A 16,654-nucleotide genomic window follows, 5' to 3' on the forward strand; every position below is an offset into this window, starting at 1 on the left:
GGAGAAGAGGAGGCTCAGGGCAGACATTCTTGCTGTCTACAACTACCTGAAGGGAGGTTGTAGCCAGGTGGGGGTTGGTCTCCACCAACAGAACAAGAGGACACAGTCTCTGTGCGGCAGGGGCAGTTTAGGCTGGATGTTGGGAAGAAGTTCTTCACAGAAGGAGTGACTGGCCTTTGGTATGGGCTGCCCAGGGAGGTGGTGGAGTCACCATCACTGGAGATGTTTAGGAAGAGACTGGATGGGGTGCTTGGTGCCATGGTTTAGTTGATTAGATAGTGTTGGATGATAGGTTGGACTTGATGATCTCAAAGGTCTTTTCCAACCTGGTTAATTCTATCCTATCCTATCCTATCCTATCCTATCCTATCCTATCCTATCCTATCCTATCCTTCCTCATTAGGGCATTAGTACTAGGCAGAATTAGAGTTGTTCAGTCTCTTCACCATCATGCTTAAATTGTGTTTGCTTTTTGTAACAACATTATCTCTAAAATCATGTTTTACTTATGTTTAACTTTGGAGTGAATTACCACACCCCTGTTGGGTGGGTAAAAATCTGCATTGCCTGGAAAACTAGAATTTTTACATTATCCCAACATAAATTCACAAAAATCAGTAAATTCATTTGAAACTACACAACAGTACTGAGCAAGAAAACCTGAAACCACATTTTTAATACTTGAAAACTGACTCAATGCGAGTTCACTGTAACAGCAAGTAAGGACACACAAACTATCAAATCTTCAAAACCCCAGTAGGTACTGCCTGTCTGAGGGGAGTTTACAGCATCCAGCAGCAGTATAGGTAGCCAGCACACAAGACATGATTTTAATTCTCAGCTGACTTGCTGGCTTAAAAGGATGAGTTACTGAAGCCAGGCCTATTTTGTACAGGTACTCACTTCTCTTAGTACATTCAGCAATGCTCCCTCAAGTAGTTAGGCTTCTCAGAAAGCTGTGCCAAGAGGAAGCACTCATGCTATGGTGCAGCCACATTTTAAAGAGGAATGACAGTTGGACCAGTTAATATGAATGAAAACTCTCAACACATGTGCCATTTCCATTGTATCACATCTGTCTTAGGACTCAACGTTTTTATTGCATTTGAAGTCATGGCTGAGATACCAAAGCATTAACTGTTGCTTGACACTTCAACAGGGTGTTATGTAACATCAGACTCAAGTTTGATACAGCAACCAGTACTAGTAAAATCTGTCACAAACCACTCTTCAAAAGAATCCTGTTTACATTACTCCAATGACTTCAATTAAATCCCAACTTTTCATCAAGAAGTTTGAAGTAGATGTGCACATGGATGCCATTGCTGTTTTTCTCTGCCATGAATTTGATATAAAATCCTTTAATGAGGTTGCATATTAATCTCAGAAAGTCGTTAGCAGAATTCACTAGTTGCTCACAAAGACCTGCATATACTGAGCTTTGTTAAGGTTCATACAACGGCTTAGGTTGGAAGGGGTAATAGAGAGTATCTACTCCAACTTTCAACAAACTTGGCTTTAAATGTAAAGCGCGAATCAAAGGATCAGCTGGGTAATAGCACTTCAAGAATACATCAAAATTCCACCTTCAGTATTGCCACATCAGCGTTTGCCCACACAGCATTTGTCACTCAGACCACAAAGCAATTTCTAGGACCCTGGCGGGTCTTTCTCTGGGGCCAAAACACAAGGACCAAGGTGGCCCGCTTTCTCTCGGCTTCAGCCAACCCCTAGCTCAGTGTCCTGAGGCAGGAAGTTTTGCTTAACACAGGCAAAGAAATCCCTGCGTACGTTAGGCACCTAACCGATTTTATTTAGTACTGAAGGAAACAGGACAAACACCCACAGAATACGCAGCAAAGGGGAGCGACACCCTCACAGCACTCCCCGACCTCCATCCCTCCCTCCCAGGTAGAGGCAGCAAGGCTTCCCATGGAAGCAAACGGAGGCACGGGGAAAACACTCTGGCGCCATCGCCGCTGGGGTACCGCACGGGCGGCCACCCGTCCGGGACAGATCCCAAGCGCGCACTTGGCAATCCACCCCCCCGGCACACTGGCTGACAACGACCATCTCCGGAGGCTCAAACAAGTCCGGGCCTGGGAGAACTAGGGGGTGGAGGGGTGGCGTGCAGACCCACCGACCACCGCTGACCCTGGGCAGCGTGGATAAGGCCCCCGGAGAGCCTCTTGCCGTCAACCAACTTCCGCGTCGAATACCCACCCCGCATGCGCCACCAACGTCAGCACCTCCACCCCACTGGTCTTCTCTGGCTGTACCACTATGCGCCTAACGTGTGGGTAGAGACACAAGTGGCCAACGGCTTCGGGCAGCTCTGCAAGCCTCAGACGCACCTAAGCCTCCTTATAGAGCAGCTGTTCCCTTATTAAGTCTAGGGAGGCTTTGTGAACTTGCGTCTTTCCTAGTTCCCGGCCCTGATCTAAGCTAACCCCCCCCGAGGGTGAGCTATGGTATATGCCATTCCCAGCTGATCCGGTGTGTTGGCGAAACCATCCCGCTCAGGACAGGGGGAGACAAGGCGCCGGCGGGAGGGGGACACACGCATTGTTGAGTCAGGGGCCAGGTGGTGGGGGAGGGTGGGCGCGCCCCACTGTGACAAGCGGGGTCGTCACAGAAACCGACGGGCAGAGAGGGTAGTCGCAGAGAGCTCTGTGCCGCGTCCCCGTTCCCCTGGGGGCCCGGCCGGTAGGGTGCGGCCACCCCTCTCTCGCTCCCTCCCCTCCACAGCCTCCCTAGTGGTCGCGTCCGGCTCCAGCTGACCGGCCTGGAATCCCGGCTGGGAGCCCCGCGCCCCCCCGCCCACCGCTCCCGCCGCCCAGCGCACCGGCCCCGCCATGGGAGACGCCGGCAGCGAGCGCAGCAAGGCGCCCAGTCTGCCACCGCGCTGCCCCTGCGGCTTCTGGGGGTAAGTGAGGGCCGAGGGCGAGGCGGGGGCTGGGTTGCAGCTGGCTCGGCCCGGCCCGGCCTGGCCGGCGCGGGGAGGGGGGCGGGTAGCGCGGCGAAGGGCGAGGCAGTGGGGGGCCGCGACCAGGCGGGGGCAGGGCCCCGGGCCTGGTCTGGTCTGGTCAGGCTTAACGGAGAGGTCGGCCGGGGCGCCGGTCCAGACCGTATCCTGGGACTCGGGCCTCTCATGGGGGCCAAGCCCGCAGCTCGCCCTGGGGTGCGGGCGGCCGCTGGTCCCTCCTGGGCGGGTCGCAGTGGGTGCCCAGTCGGGGAGAGGGGTGTCCCCCCGCTTCCCTGCTTGTGGTGGGGTGTGGGGCGTCCCGGAGGGCCCAGGCGAGGCTGGCAGCCGTTTCTGGCTTAGAGACAGTGGGTGACCCGGGGGGGAGGTGGCTGTGTTCCTCCCGGACGCACTGTTGGCGGGGACATACGGACGGCCTGGCTGCGAGCGGCAGCCCCGCAGCCTCCCCCGCCGCTCGGGCACCTCGGCAGGGGTAGGCCTACTCGCTTCCACAGACGCGCAGGTTTCCTGGAGCGGCTGCTCCTCTGGGGCTGCGGGGTGGCAGTCGTCTGCGGGCTGTGCTCCTGGGCCTGCCTTTAGCTTCTCAGAGGCGCAGATGAGTAATGCGGGCCCTTGGCTGCCCGGCTTAGTGTCCTGGAGCTGGGTGCCCAACACATCCCGGCCCTGCACCGGGCAACGGGAAGCTGTCGTTGCTATAAATGCAGGTCAGTGTAGGACAGCATAACTAATGAAGGGGAAAGGATAAGGACAAAAATACACTTCTTTCCCCAGCTCTTTGAAGACAGGGAGGCTGATAACAGATAAGGTTCTTGTTAGCTGTTGGCTGAGCCTTTTTTAGAAAGAAGTAAGGTCATTCCTGTTAGCCAGAGGTGGAAAAAAAAAACCAGTAAGCCTGTTCCTTTGTAAACTCCTCTACTCCTTTACCACCTGCCTCTGTGATCATGTCTTCTGAGGACATTCCAGTTACTGATTTATTTTATTTTATTGTAAATTAGACATATCAGGGTAGACAGTATACTTGCAGATACACGTGATGATAAAGTGTCTTTAATGTATATCACAGGGACATTAGTCCCTAATGTTCTTCTTTATGGAAAATTCAAAAAATATGTGATTAAATAGACTTTTGAGGAGCCACCTGAGATTTACATTTGTCTGTGATTGTACCTTCTTGAGATTTATATCATACAATTTAAGATACTCTGGGGAAGAGGAGGCTGAGAAGAGGTGCATTAAGAGTGATTTAGTGATGTCACTGTGCATTTGGTTGGTTTATTGGAGTGGCAGAATTTTAAATGAAATCACACTTTTGAGTTATGACAGAAGCCTGAACTGCAACAAATGCCATGGCCCTGCTGGGAGTGATCTTGAAAGACAGATTATAAATATACAGTAAATTATTTTATTAATTTTCCTTTTGTCAGGCTCCCATCTTTGGGCCTGGTATTTTCTGTAATGTAGCAGAAATCAAGGTACTGCTTTTCTAATGCAGCATACTGATTTCTGTAACATGATATGGATGCAAAAGGAGAGTTGCAGGAAAATTGAAAATGAACTTTTTCTTCGGTCTGAACTTCTTAGCTAGTTCAGTGTGCTGCTTAACAATAACAGGAGGCTCTCAAGAAAACCTATTGCCTTTAATGGTGTTACTTTCCCCCCCTCTTTTTTTATCATATCTTTCCTTTGCACAAACATCTGTCCTTTTTCTTTTCACCTCGATGTGTGATTCATGCATTATTGTTTCTTGCAAGATACTTTTGAAAGACAGCACTGTGAAAAAAAACCTTGCTTCATCCACCAATACAATGAATAAATTAATCTGTTTTTCAGTTTAAGCATCTGCCCAGTGCATTTCAATACACCATGGCAAACTATGTATCTAGTTTTTCACTTAAAAAACTCCACAAACAAAACCCAGCAAAACCCAAACCTGTGCAGTCACCTTCCAGAGTGTTAACAGTTTGTTGTACTTCTTAATTCTGAGGAAACCTAAGTTTCTTCTTGTCCTTATTTACCTAGGCCTTGCAAGGGCTTGAGAAAATGATCAGCTGGTAAATCTATGTAGACATGCCCTTCTAGTGAAGTTGCATTGGTGGGAGTACTTGAGGGGTCAGAGGTTTATATCAGCTTTCTGATGAAAGTAAATCATGATGGCAAAAAGATAAGCATCTGAAGCTGGAATTCTTCCCTAGGTGTCAGCTAGGGTTACTAGCAGAAACGTGTCTTTGGATGGAGTCTTGTCTGTGATTTTTGTGTCACTTTCGTAGGTCTGTCAAGTCATTTTGAAATAGCAGGGCCTTATTGGCTCTTTATCTCTAGAAAATTTAAGGCTATGAAGAGTTCTGAAACATTTAGTTTAATGTAGTAGTTTCTATGAAATTTGTAAGTAATGTACAGGAATAGCGTGGCTTTGTTTCCCAGTCCCCGTTGGTCTAATGGTTGAGAATCATAGAATTGTTAGGGTTGAAAGTGACCTCAAGGATCATTTAGTTCCAACCCCACTGCCATGGGCAGAGACACCTCACACTAGATCAGGTTGTCCAGAGTTAGATCCAGCCTGTCCTTAAAAACCTCCAGGGATGAGGCTTCCACCACCTCTCTGGGCAACCTGTTCCAGTGTCTCACCACCCTCATGGTGAAGAATTTCTTCCTAACATCCAATCTGAATCTACCCATTTCTATTTTTTTTTTCCCATTCCTCCAAGTCCTATCATTACCTGACACCCTAAAAATCCTTTCATGGTTGTTGTTGGGTGAGTCCAAACCATGTGGGTAGCAGAACAACTGGGGGTCAGTGAGTCAGATAATAAGGTCTAGATTTTGCCAAATGTAAAAGTTGTGGTGGGTTTTTTTAGTTTGTTTGTTTTTTTATAAAATTCATATTATGTAATATTTGTTTATAGTGACATGTACACTTTCTGCAGTGATCCACAAAGATAAGAAATCCTAGAGAAAGTACTGGAAGAAGCATTAAAATTGAAGTAATTTGTGGATTTCGGGGCTAAAACTTGGCTATTGGTGAACAATGACAGCAGTAGCTCCTGAGATGCATGTGGATAGCGGCGGCATACAAAGAGAGTACAGGAGAAAATTGGTATATATTACTGTATTAAAGTTGGAGAGGTTCTTGTTTTAAAAGGCTGGGGTTTATATTAGCAATTCGGATCCTGTAGGTTTCAAGAATTTCTAGTGACTGCAGAACCACTAAACTCTTGATGTTTGAAGATCTATGAGACTGAAAAATGGACTGCTGAAAGAAAAGACTAAGAGTGTTCAGAACTTCTGAAACATTTGCTTAAGGTCAATGGCTAATGTTTGCTTTCCTTTTGTTGAAGATCATGGAATCTGTCCTTAAATCTTCTGCAGACTTGCCCTTTTTAGAATGTCCAAGCTGTCAGTTCTACTCAAAGTTCAAATGGACCACTGAGATCTTTTAAGTTTTACAAAATGATTTCAGTTCCCCTGAATTGGGAAACCTCATCTCTGTTCATCTTATTTATGAAGAATTCACAGAACTTACTCTTTGGAAATATCTTGCTCGCCATTCTTCCTATTTTTATGTCTTCAACTTCAGTCAGTTATAAATATCTTGGTTTTTATTAGAGTAGTCTTAGTGTACGAAGAGTGGGAAGGGTGCAGTATGTAAGCTGATATTTCGGGTTACTTCATCTAGAATTAGTGCTGTGCTTAACTTCTTATGATATGGAAAAAAAATGCTTTTCCTTTTTAACAGAGCATGTAATGTTGTTTGTTTCATAAACCTGAAAGTTTGTGAAACTTAGATTTTACAGCCTATATAAAATTCTAAATCTTAAGTTAATAAATACATGAAAATATCACTATATGTAGATATTCCAATTAAGCCATTTTGCATATTAGAGGTGAGGCACGATCCTTTAATGAGCTACATGGTGGCAGTTCCCCATTGGATTTTAAAGGACCCCACAAAGGTTTTACTTGTGTATAGCTCATCAAAGGTCTGGGGCTTTTGCTATTAAATGGTTATATACATAGGTGAGACTTGTAAGATAAAATACTCCTTGGCTGTTAGAAGCATATACTGTGAAGATGTATTTCAGAGAGGATAATACTTTTACAATTTGTGCTGTAGTGATTACTGCCTATTTTTCTTATGGTCCAGACATACTATTGGATTCAGAGCCTTAGAAACAGAAAAGGAGGAAATATGTGAATGAATGTAAAACAAATTAATGGATGTAAAACAAATTAATTCCATTCTTGAAATGGTGGCAGCCAGCGGGAAGTTGATTGAAAACACAGTATGATTAGTTTCATCTCATCTTATTTCTGGCAAATATAAGGTGCTATAGTCAGCTGAAACTGATGGCAGTATCGTTTGAGAACATGCCAGCAGGGTTTTGCAGGATGTTACCATTTGTTCTGCCTTTCTCTGACACTGCATGCATCGTATGTTATGATGAGACACTGTGCCCCAAGCATTCTGTGCAGGCCCAATCCAAAGTTTATTTCTGAGTCTGGATTTTCCAGTTGCTTATGTTATTGCCAGGTCCAGATTCTTCTGTCTTCTCAGTTTTGTTTACTAAAATTAAACATTCGATCAAACAGTGAATCATTTAATGTAAACATGATTAGTTTGTGACTTTATATCATCAAAGCTTGCTTTTAGCTTCTAAACAAATAATGACTATGAATGTGTATGTATATGTGTATACACACACACACATGTATGTGCATGCTATTAAGAAGACTATTCTCTGGTTAGTCTTTTCCTTCCTGTCTTTTTTTGGTCATTACAGCTGTTCACTCCATGTGAACTTTGAGTGACTATCCTTTTAATAAATACTTAGTTATCTCCTAGGTTTTGTAGGTCATCATGAATGGATATTGGCTGCATAAACCTACTTCTCATTTAGTGATGAATCTTCACATAGGTGCTCTTTAATGAGGCTTAAGTAAACTGTTGAAATACATACCTTTCCCTCTGAGAATTAGCTGTCACTGGAGTTGGATCATGTGGTTCTTTAGCCAGGCTTTCACTTACTGGAGCATTGGATCACATGCTAGAATAAGCCATGTCAGTTTATGCAAGACCATATATATGCTACCAAATAGGTTATTGTTTATTAGATCTCAGTGTTAACTAAGGTCCTGAGTGAATGATAAGCTGTGAGCATGAAATGAATTGCTTTTGGATAGCTGTGGATGGGTATTGCTTTCTGAGAGGCAGGTTTTCTCTGCAGTTAGTGTGTGATCATCAGAAATGTCAGTTCTTCCCTCTGAAGTGATAAATTGATTTAAATCAATCAATTAACAACACTTAGGTTTTATGAAGGTTAATACTAAAAGACCTAAGCCATTTTTTTGGGAGTAAAGTAAAAGCTTGTTTGCTTTTATTTATTGCAAATATTTGAAGGCTATTGATCACACAAAACTGCAGTTGGTTGGAATCAAGTAATTTGCTTACTGTGGTCTTTGTTTTGCTTAAAAATACTTGAATATTGTGCTTTGTTATGTTATGCAGCCACAAGGATGATCCAAGGACTGGAGCACTTCCACTATGAGGATCGGCTGAGGGAGCTGGGGTTGTTCAGCCTAAAGAGGAGAAGACTCTGGGGAGACATAGTAGCTGCTTTCCAGTCCCTGAAAGGAGCCTACAGGAAAGCTGGAGAGGGATTTCTTATGAGGGTGTCTAGCAATAGGACAAAGTGGGATGGTTTTATGCTGAGGGAGATTAGGTTTAGACTAGATTTTAGGCAGAATTTCTTCAGTACGAGGGTGGTGAGACTCTGGAATAGGTTGCCCCGAGTGGTAGTGAATGTCCCTCCCTGGACTGGTTCAAGGCTGGGTTGGATGAGGCCTTCAGCAACCAAGTCTAGTTGAGAGGTGTCCCTGCCCAGGGGACAAGCAAGAAGCAAACAAGAATCATAGAATAGCTTAAATTGGAAGGCACCTTAGATCATCTACTCTAACCTTCCTGCCCATGGCCTTCCAATTTAAGCTATTCTATGATTCTTAGAAAGTGCTACAGGGGATGGTAGCAGGCATGGGACAGACACTGGAATTTTATACTTGGGTCTTAATTTTGGAAAATACTGTGAATTATGAGACATAGAGAAACTTCTGTCTGAGAAGAAAGTGGTGGTAGTGGTGCAGAATTGAACTTTGTCATGTTCCCTGCTTGAATAAGAATGTGCAGAATGGAGAGTCATAAATTGTGAGGTTTTTGTGATTTCACTCAGTCGTAGTAGAACTAGAAGAACAGCTCAACTAAAGCAGAAAGATAGATGTTCTTCTAACTTTTTTCTGTAGTGAGCAATTGCCTCTTGCAACGACGGTTGCAAGGTACGCACTTTGGGTCATGACTAAGTTTTCTGTTTGCTGCAGAGCTTACATTTAGGAGTGGAGGTTATTGGCACTCAAAGTAAAAGCAGATGAACTGGATTTATTACTTTAACTGTAATAAGCTCTTTTCTAGGAATGTGAAAACAATGCTTTCTTTAGCAGTATTTAATAGAATTGACAAAACAGAGAGAAGATTTTGTTACTTAATGAAAAACAGCTGTTCTGGATCAGACCAAAGATGCATCCAGCTCTGTTTCTGTTTTGAGTGATAAGTGATGCCGAGTGAATAAGCATAAGGACAGAGCAAGCATGCAGTGATGCTTATCTTGGTATACCTCCTTTGCTTCTGGCAGTCTGACATAAGGTTGTCATCTGTTTTATAGATTTATGGTTTAGCAGGTCTTACCTATTTTTTCATGAATTTGCGTAATGACTTGATGAATCCATGTGTATTCTTGACCCTCACAAGATCCTGCAGCAAGTAGTTCCATAATTTAACCATTCTCTTTCTGGGGAAAGAAAAAAAAAAAAGGCAATTGATTTTGTTTCTTTTAATCTTGCTGTGTGATAATTCTAAGAATTTAATAAATTCAGACAGCTGGTGTATGAGGGTGTTTGGTTTAATACAATCCAGAAATAGGCTTGCTTGATTAAAAATGTCTGTTCACTTCTCCAGTGAAGCCAGAATTTGAGAAAACAAATGCTTACACCGTGAATTTATTCAAATTCCTTAGATAAAATGTTTTAGAAATATTTTGTCATTGCAAATGAGTGCTGTGCTAATTATAGACAGACATATCCACCACTACTTAATCTTACTGTAACTCTTTTTGTCAGTCAGAGTGAAATTCGGTGTCATAGCTGGAACAAACAAAGTTTTCTGAAGTTTGGAGGAGATAGAAGTTACTGTGTCTAGGTCACCTCTCTCGGATTTCTTTCTATCTTCCTGTCAGGTTGTACCTTCTTCATGTAAACTGTGATTAGTGAAAGGTACTGGGATTTGGGCAGTGCTAATAATTGTTCCACAGTTACTACTGTGAAGTGTCTGTCTTAATGCTAGTTAGTAAAATGTTAATGTAAGGTAACCTAGGTATGTTGTGTTTTGTATATTGCTTCATTTTATTGAACGTGCTTTGGGCCTTCAAAAGCTTCTAATAGTAAGTGCATTCTTTTAGAGGGTTGTAGTATAGGTATCAGATTTAAGGAACTACTTCTGCTGGTTTTAATTGCATAAATTTGAACCACTGTGTCGAACTTCATTGACATGGTAATGCTGGTGAAGCATGTTGAGCTTGGAGAACTCAAGTCTGGAATTGATGGAAGCATCATGACTCACTATTTCCTTTAAGATGCTGAAATCAGTGATGCTAAACATTAACTTGAGAAAATGGTCCTTGATAGATGTGTTCATTGGAGATGTTTGGTATTGACTTGAATATTATCACTAACATGATATACCAATTATTATCTCATCTTAAAATTACTTTAAATTAGAAGTTTGTGTGTATAAATAGACACAGGCATCTTTAAGAGGCTTTTGGTATGAATGTGCTACATTTTCTCAGCAAAATACTGCTTATATTCTTACAAGTTTAAAATTTCACAGTGCTCCTGTATCTTCTCAAATATACAGCTTTCACTGGCTAACTTTGTATCTTAGCGTCTTGTGAATGTTCTTGGACAGTAGTTGATCTTGATTCTACTGAAAACCTTTTTTGGATCTTGGAGATAATCTTTATATTCAGTTTAGGCAGGTACATCTGTTTTCCTGGATTTTGTCTCCTTTCCTTTTCACAAATGGCAAAAGGCCTTCCTGTATAGGCAGTGTTCACAAACATGGCGTCCCCTTCTCTGGTTTTGGAAGAACTAAAAATCAGGGAATAACTGCAGCATGAATTGACTTACCTAGATGTCAGATTTGTAAATGGACTGAGAAGGCCACGTAAGAAAATACTGTTGAGGACACTATGTGCAATAAATGACAAACGCTTCTGAAAATGAAACCTTTGTGTGGGTGACTGTGACCAATGGTTTTAGACTGTGGACAAGACATGAACATTCAGTAGAAGTGGGTTGGGATTTTTAGGTTCTGCAAAAATGCTGAATCATCTTCACATTTAAGATTTTTATGTAACACTTCTCTTTCATAATGGGGATGGATCTTTTATTTTAATTGGCATGCAGTTGATATGCTTAAGGAATGCGGTGTTTCAACCTTTTTTTCCTTTAAATACATTTTAACTCATAACTTGGAAGTCAGAGAGCATATCATAATACACAGGTCCAGTTGCTCTAAATTATTCTTTGCCTGTACTCAGGAAAATGTATTAATTGAAAAGTTACAGTATTTAATGAGTTGGAGAAAGAAGACACTTGCAGTTGTGTGTTCAGTTTCTCTGTCTGTTTCATCTGAGTCGTAGCATTGTGGTAAGTGCAGTGCAGTGTACAAAGAAGTTGTATTAGGAAATTGATGGGGGTTTGCCTTTAATCTGCCCTTTGGGGTCTTCCCTGAAGCAGGGAATGCTGTCCTATGTTATTTATGAAAGAATTGTAGGTATCCTGTTCAATACCTGCTGTTTAATTTGGCCATCATATGCTCTGACCTTGAACAGTGGAGGTGAATGGGACAAAGATAAATTTCAGTTTCTAAATTTTGTTGCATTTTTATTAGCGGTTTAAAGGAATTAATTTTCTTAATTACTTTAATTGGCATTATGTCCTTTAATAAATTCGGCTAGTGTTGGATTTCCAATGCTTATTTAATGTAAAGAGCCTAACAAGAAATGATGGAAAAATTTTAAACAGAGGCATAAATTGCTTTTCCTAAAGGAATTTTAATAAGCTGTCAGAGAAACAGAGAAAAAGAAGTAACTTTGACAGTTCTCTATACTTTCTAGCTCTTTAGTCTGTGTAGTATCTGGTGCTTGTTGAGTTGTTTAATTTGAGTGCCTGTTTCAGCAATGTATATATTTAACTTGTGCTTGATTGAATGTAGAAAAACAAACCAGGCTAGTTCCATGATAACCTCCAAACTGTGTGCTTGGAAAAGCAGAATCCAAAGTCATGTCCTCACTGACTTAATTGCTGAAACGCAACTGGCCTTCACAGTATGACTGTTAGTGAGATCAGCCCTGTCACCATAACAGCATTTTGATCTCTAATTATATGTTGTTAGAAGTGTCTCAGAGGAAGTTGCATATATAAAGTAGGCAGAATTCTGTCATTTAACAAGAATTGTGCAGTATTGGAAATTGTATTTCCTGCTAACTGTTGATTAGATGCTGTTTTGGTTGGCAATAATGTCAATATTGAGGAGCCTAGCTTTTTGATAAATCAATTAACTGTCTTTGTTCTTTTAACAAGTATCTAATATTACTCAATAAAATGCATTTTTAGCTGAAGAAAGGGGAAGTATTGCTGGCACTAGTTTGCAAGAAGAGGCATTAGTGTCAGATGCAGTAATGCTTGTTCATGTCTTAGTGTTACCTTATTTAAACCAATCTTCAGTGAACTAATGGACAATAATGGTTTCTAAAATTGTGTGTCAACAAATGCTTGCTTATTCATGCAGACAGGTCTCAAGTGTTCCCTTGAGTTGTTAACAAGTTAATAAATCTAAAATCTGATAATTTATATTTTTAAAATTAGCTTTTGACTATATGCTCCTTTGAAGGAGTCAAAGTAGTTTTAACATGGTGTATTTCTGTGTCCAATTGTGTCCAATTTTAATGCGCCAGTATGTTAGTCTAATTATTCAATTTTTAATAGGAAAAAATTGATATGGAAAGCATGACTTAATCTTTAAAAATGCTTGGAATTTCAGAGGGTCTAAAATGCAGCAGCTTGTTGGAATAGGTGAAATCTTATTTTTTCATTCATACATAGATGTGTGGATGAGCTGTCAGCTATGCTATAAGTGATAAAGTGCTTTTACTATTTCTACATATTCAGTACTTCCCCAGGTGTTAACTCCTTTAACAAAGCATTTGAGTGCTTCAAATACCTTTTTGTGGCACGAGGGTTTGTAATTATGGGGAAATAATTGAAATGAAACTTTCTTTGGAAATAAATAATGAAGATGGTGCAATTATACTCCTCAGTTTGTTTAAGACAGCGAATTAACTCTGCTTATAACTTCAGGTGTTGTCATACATGTAGTGTATGTGATACTTCTAACATGCCTATTTTAGAATTGTCACCAGATATATAGTATTGAATGTCCAAACATACATACAGACTTTGTGCTCTAGTGTTGGCCTTTTTTTCTTTTTTTTTTTTTTTAATTTATTAATGCATCTTACATTTATTACAAGAGGTTAGAGACTATAAATGCATAAAGACAAAGGTAGTGTCATGTTTCTTTTTTTTTAAATGAAAATCCTTTCTTTGACGTTAATATTTGAAAAGGATTTACTGCTACTTTTGCTGCTGATGCTGTGTGGTAATTGGTCCATGCTTTTCCCTTTGTGTGCTTTTCTTCCTAGGTGAATCATCTATCACTCTTCTTTTAATTTCACAGTGCTTTAGGAGCCTTGAATGAAAGACATGGTAGCCAGGAGTATTGGCGGGTTCTCTAGTTCTGTCCTTTAGAGAGAGCTGTTTTTAAATCAGAACGTGCTCTGGGACGATACCGCCCCATTGATATGTTGTTTCCAGGGATGTTCATGTAGAAGGAAGTGTTTGTGGTGGGCGGAAGAAGTCTCTTTTAATCAGAAGAGTTGCTATGCAATTAGAAGAGCAAGAACCGCCTGCATTACACATCTGCAAGTCTCAGGTGGTTTTGCAGCACTCTCTTGAACATAGGACCCCATCATTATCCATTATTCTGTGATGCAGTCTCTCCTTTGACTATTAATGTTCTCCTGTGACTAATTCAGGAAAGACCAGAAATCTTTCTGGTGAATAATTAACACTTCCTGTCCTGCTTACGTGGCTTGTAAAGACAGATCCAAAAGGTAAAGGAAGACCACGTGATGGATGTCATTGTACAATAAACTAAACTGATATATTATTCTTTCCAAGTAAACTAAAGTACTGGAAGTACTTGGCATAATGAGAACCATAGCATTGCAGGTTCAAATTCAGTTTCTTGAGCTAACATGTCTTCTGAAGTGCATACAAAATTCAGATAACTGAAATTACTGTTTGCTTTTCAAACGGCTTTAATTTGAAACCCAAACTAAGATGATCTAGACCAGGACTTCGAGAAGTTTAATGCTACAGCTTTAAGAGGTTGTTACTTTCTTTGTTTTCTTTTTTCTTTTCTCAGATGAGGTTCCCAGGACACTCTTAGATGCCATTGAGATGGAAAGGGATTTAGTTGTTTTCTTATTTGCATTCTGTCTGTCATTATTCCAGCTTGTTGATGTGTTATCGGGTTTCTGACTTCTGTTAGTATAGTGTTTGAGGCTCAGGGAGCTGGGGTTGATTAGACTGGAGAAGAGGAGGTTCAGGGGAGACCTTATTGCTCTCTACAACTACCTGAAGGGAGGTTGTAGGCAGGCGGAGGTTGGTCTCTTCTCCCAGGCAACCAGCACCAGAACAAGAGGACACAGTCTCAAGCTGCACCAGGGGAGGTTCAGACTGGATGTTAGGAAGAAGTTCTTCACAGAGAGAGTGATTGGCCATTGGAATGTGCTGCCCAGGGAAGTGGTGGAGTCACCATCATTGGAGGTGTTTAGGAGGAGACTTCATAGGGTGCTTGGTTGCATGGTTTAGTTGATTAGGTGGTGTTGGATGATGGGTTGGAGGTGATGATCTTGAAGGTCTCTTCCAACCTGGTCTATTCTATTCTATTCCTTTAAAGTAGTCTTTATGGTGTGGTTGGAAATGTTGAAATTGCATGTGGATTTATATTTTTATATATATGCACACGTATGTAACTAATTTCTTTAACAACTTTTGATACAGAATTATAAAAACTGAAATGGCTTTGGCAGCATTCATATAGAGCAGTTGTGTAGCTAATGATTCACTGGAGCAGAGAAAAATGCTCACGTATTTATCAACTTTCAGGAAAAAAAACAGGTCTAAAAGAAACATTTTTATTTTGAACATGATTTTGACTGTTCTAATTTTCCTGGTGTGAATGTCATAAAACTAAAATTAGAGATTTTTTTTTAAGTTGCCTTTATTCAGGACTACTTAGGGCCACTCAAACATAAATATTTTAGTTAATTTATGGTCCAAATAAATTTGTATAATTTTTAATAGGACGTAATGAGATGGTGACTCAAACAGAAGCTTCAGAGGCTTGATATTCTTTGGGTGTCCATGAAAGCAGTTAAGAAGACAGCAAGGGAAATGGTGTACATGATCCTCATTTTAGAATTTATTATCTGTTTAATCAGTGGTGGTTTATATTCTTCTGCTTAGCTTTCTTGTCTCTTACCATCTATGTAGGACAAATTCTGAAGGTAGAGGTTACCTTTTTAGTAGCATAACTGAGTACCTAGTTTGGGAAAAGTAGACCAGCTTTTGAAGGCACAGGCTCTTGTTCAGTATTTGGGGAAACTGGTCTGATGGTCTGTCTAAATATTAATTCTGTCTCCAGAATCAAGCTTGCCTATATCCTTAGGTCATCATGACTGCAACAAAAGTATTACCAGAACATTAATGACAAGTGTCGTCTTCTAGCTAGCTGGACAGATGGCCTGAGTTCATGTTTCTCTATGTTTGTTTTCAACTGTAGATGTTTTTCAGAACCTGTTGTTTCTGCTAAAAAGGTGTAGCACAATACATAGCAAACACTGAATGTGGTATTATCCTTACCACAAGAGACAGAAACTCCTACTTCAATTTGTACCATTAACAATAGCTACAGATGTGTTTAATTCACTTTGAGTCTAGTTGAATTAGTCAAGAGTAAACATTTTCTTTAAAAGTGTGTAGATAGCATTTTACCTTCCCCTAAGAGAACAAAAATGTCTACATAAACTTTCTTGATAAAGATGATGTTTAGAAAGCTAAAAATCCAAAGTTTAAATTTGCTAGTCTGCTGTTTGCAGGGAATAGGACATTAAAAGTATTGGGAAGTAAGGGAGGCAAGAGACAAATGTGTGTGAAGTTCATAATTTACATATTTGCTATTAATTAGTTTCATAGTTGGAGATGCTTTATTTTTCTGGAAATTGTATAACCTGCCATGTAATTTTCCAGACTCTGGTGGTGCTTTGGTGCAAATGGAGAGTGAGAGAAGAATTGTGTGGCCTCCTTTCAGAAGGGGTCTTCCATGAGTTAAGGGTGCAGCTGAAGAAGCTGCAGAGATGTGTGATTTAAAGCCTAAAGTCAAGCAGAAACATGGAAACATTAATTTGCCTTTTTAGTTTTTTTCTTGGAGACTAAGAA

General features: G+C 41.0%; 1 protein-coding gene across 2 annotated transcripts in view; it reads left to right on the forward strand.

Annotated features, from left to right (window-relative positions):
• Window positions 1-2,691: 2,691 nt before the first annotated feature.
• ZFAND3 (zinc finger AN1-type containing 3) overlaps window positions 2,692-16,654 on the forward strand; it is a 162,878-nt gene continuing 148,915 nt past the window's right edge. Inside the window, exon 1 of one of the 2 annotated variants that reach the window (XM_054162414.1) lies at window positions 2,692-2,926. In XM_054162414.1, the coding sequence (XP_054018389.1) occupies window positions 2,856-2,926 (71 nt within the window). In that variant the 5' untranslated portion in view covers window positions 2,692-2,855. The remainder of the gene's footprint in view (window positions 2,927-16,654) is intronic. The other variant, XM_054162415.1, reaches the window with a different exon arrangement.

Source organism: Dryobates pubescens, chromosome 6 (assembly GCF_014839835.1).
Source record: "Dryobates pubescens isolate bDryPub1 chromosome 6, bDryPub1.pri, whole genome shotgun sequence".
Lineage (NCBI taxonomy): Eukaryota > Metazoa > Chordata > Aves > Piciformes > Picidae > Dryobates > Dryobates pubescens.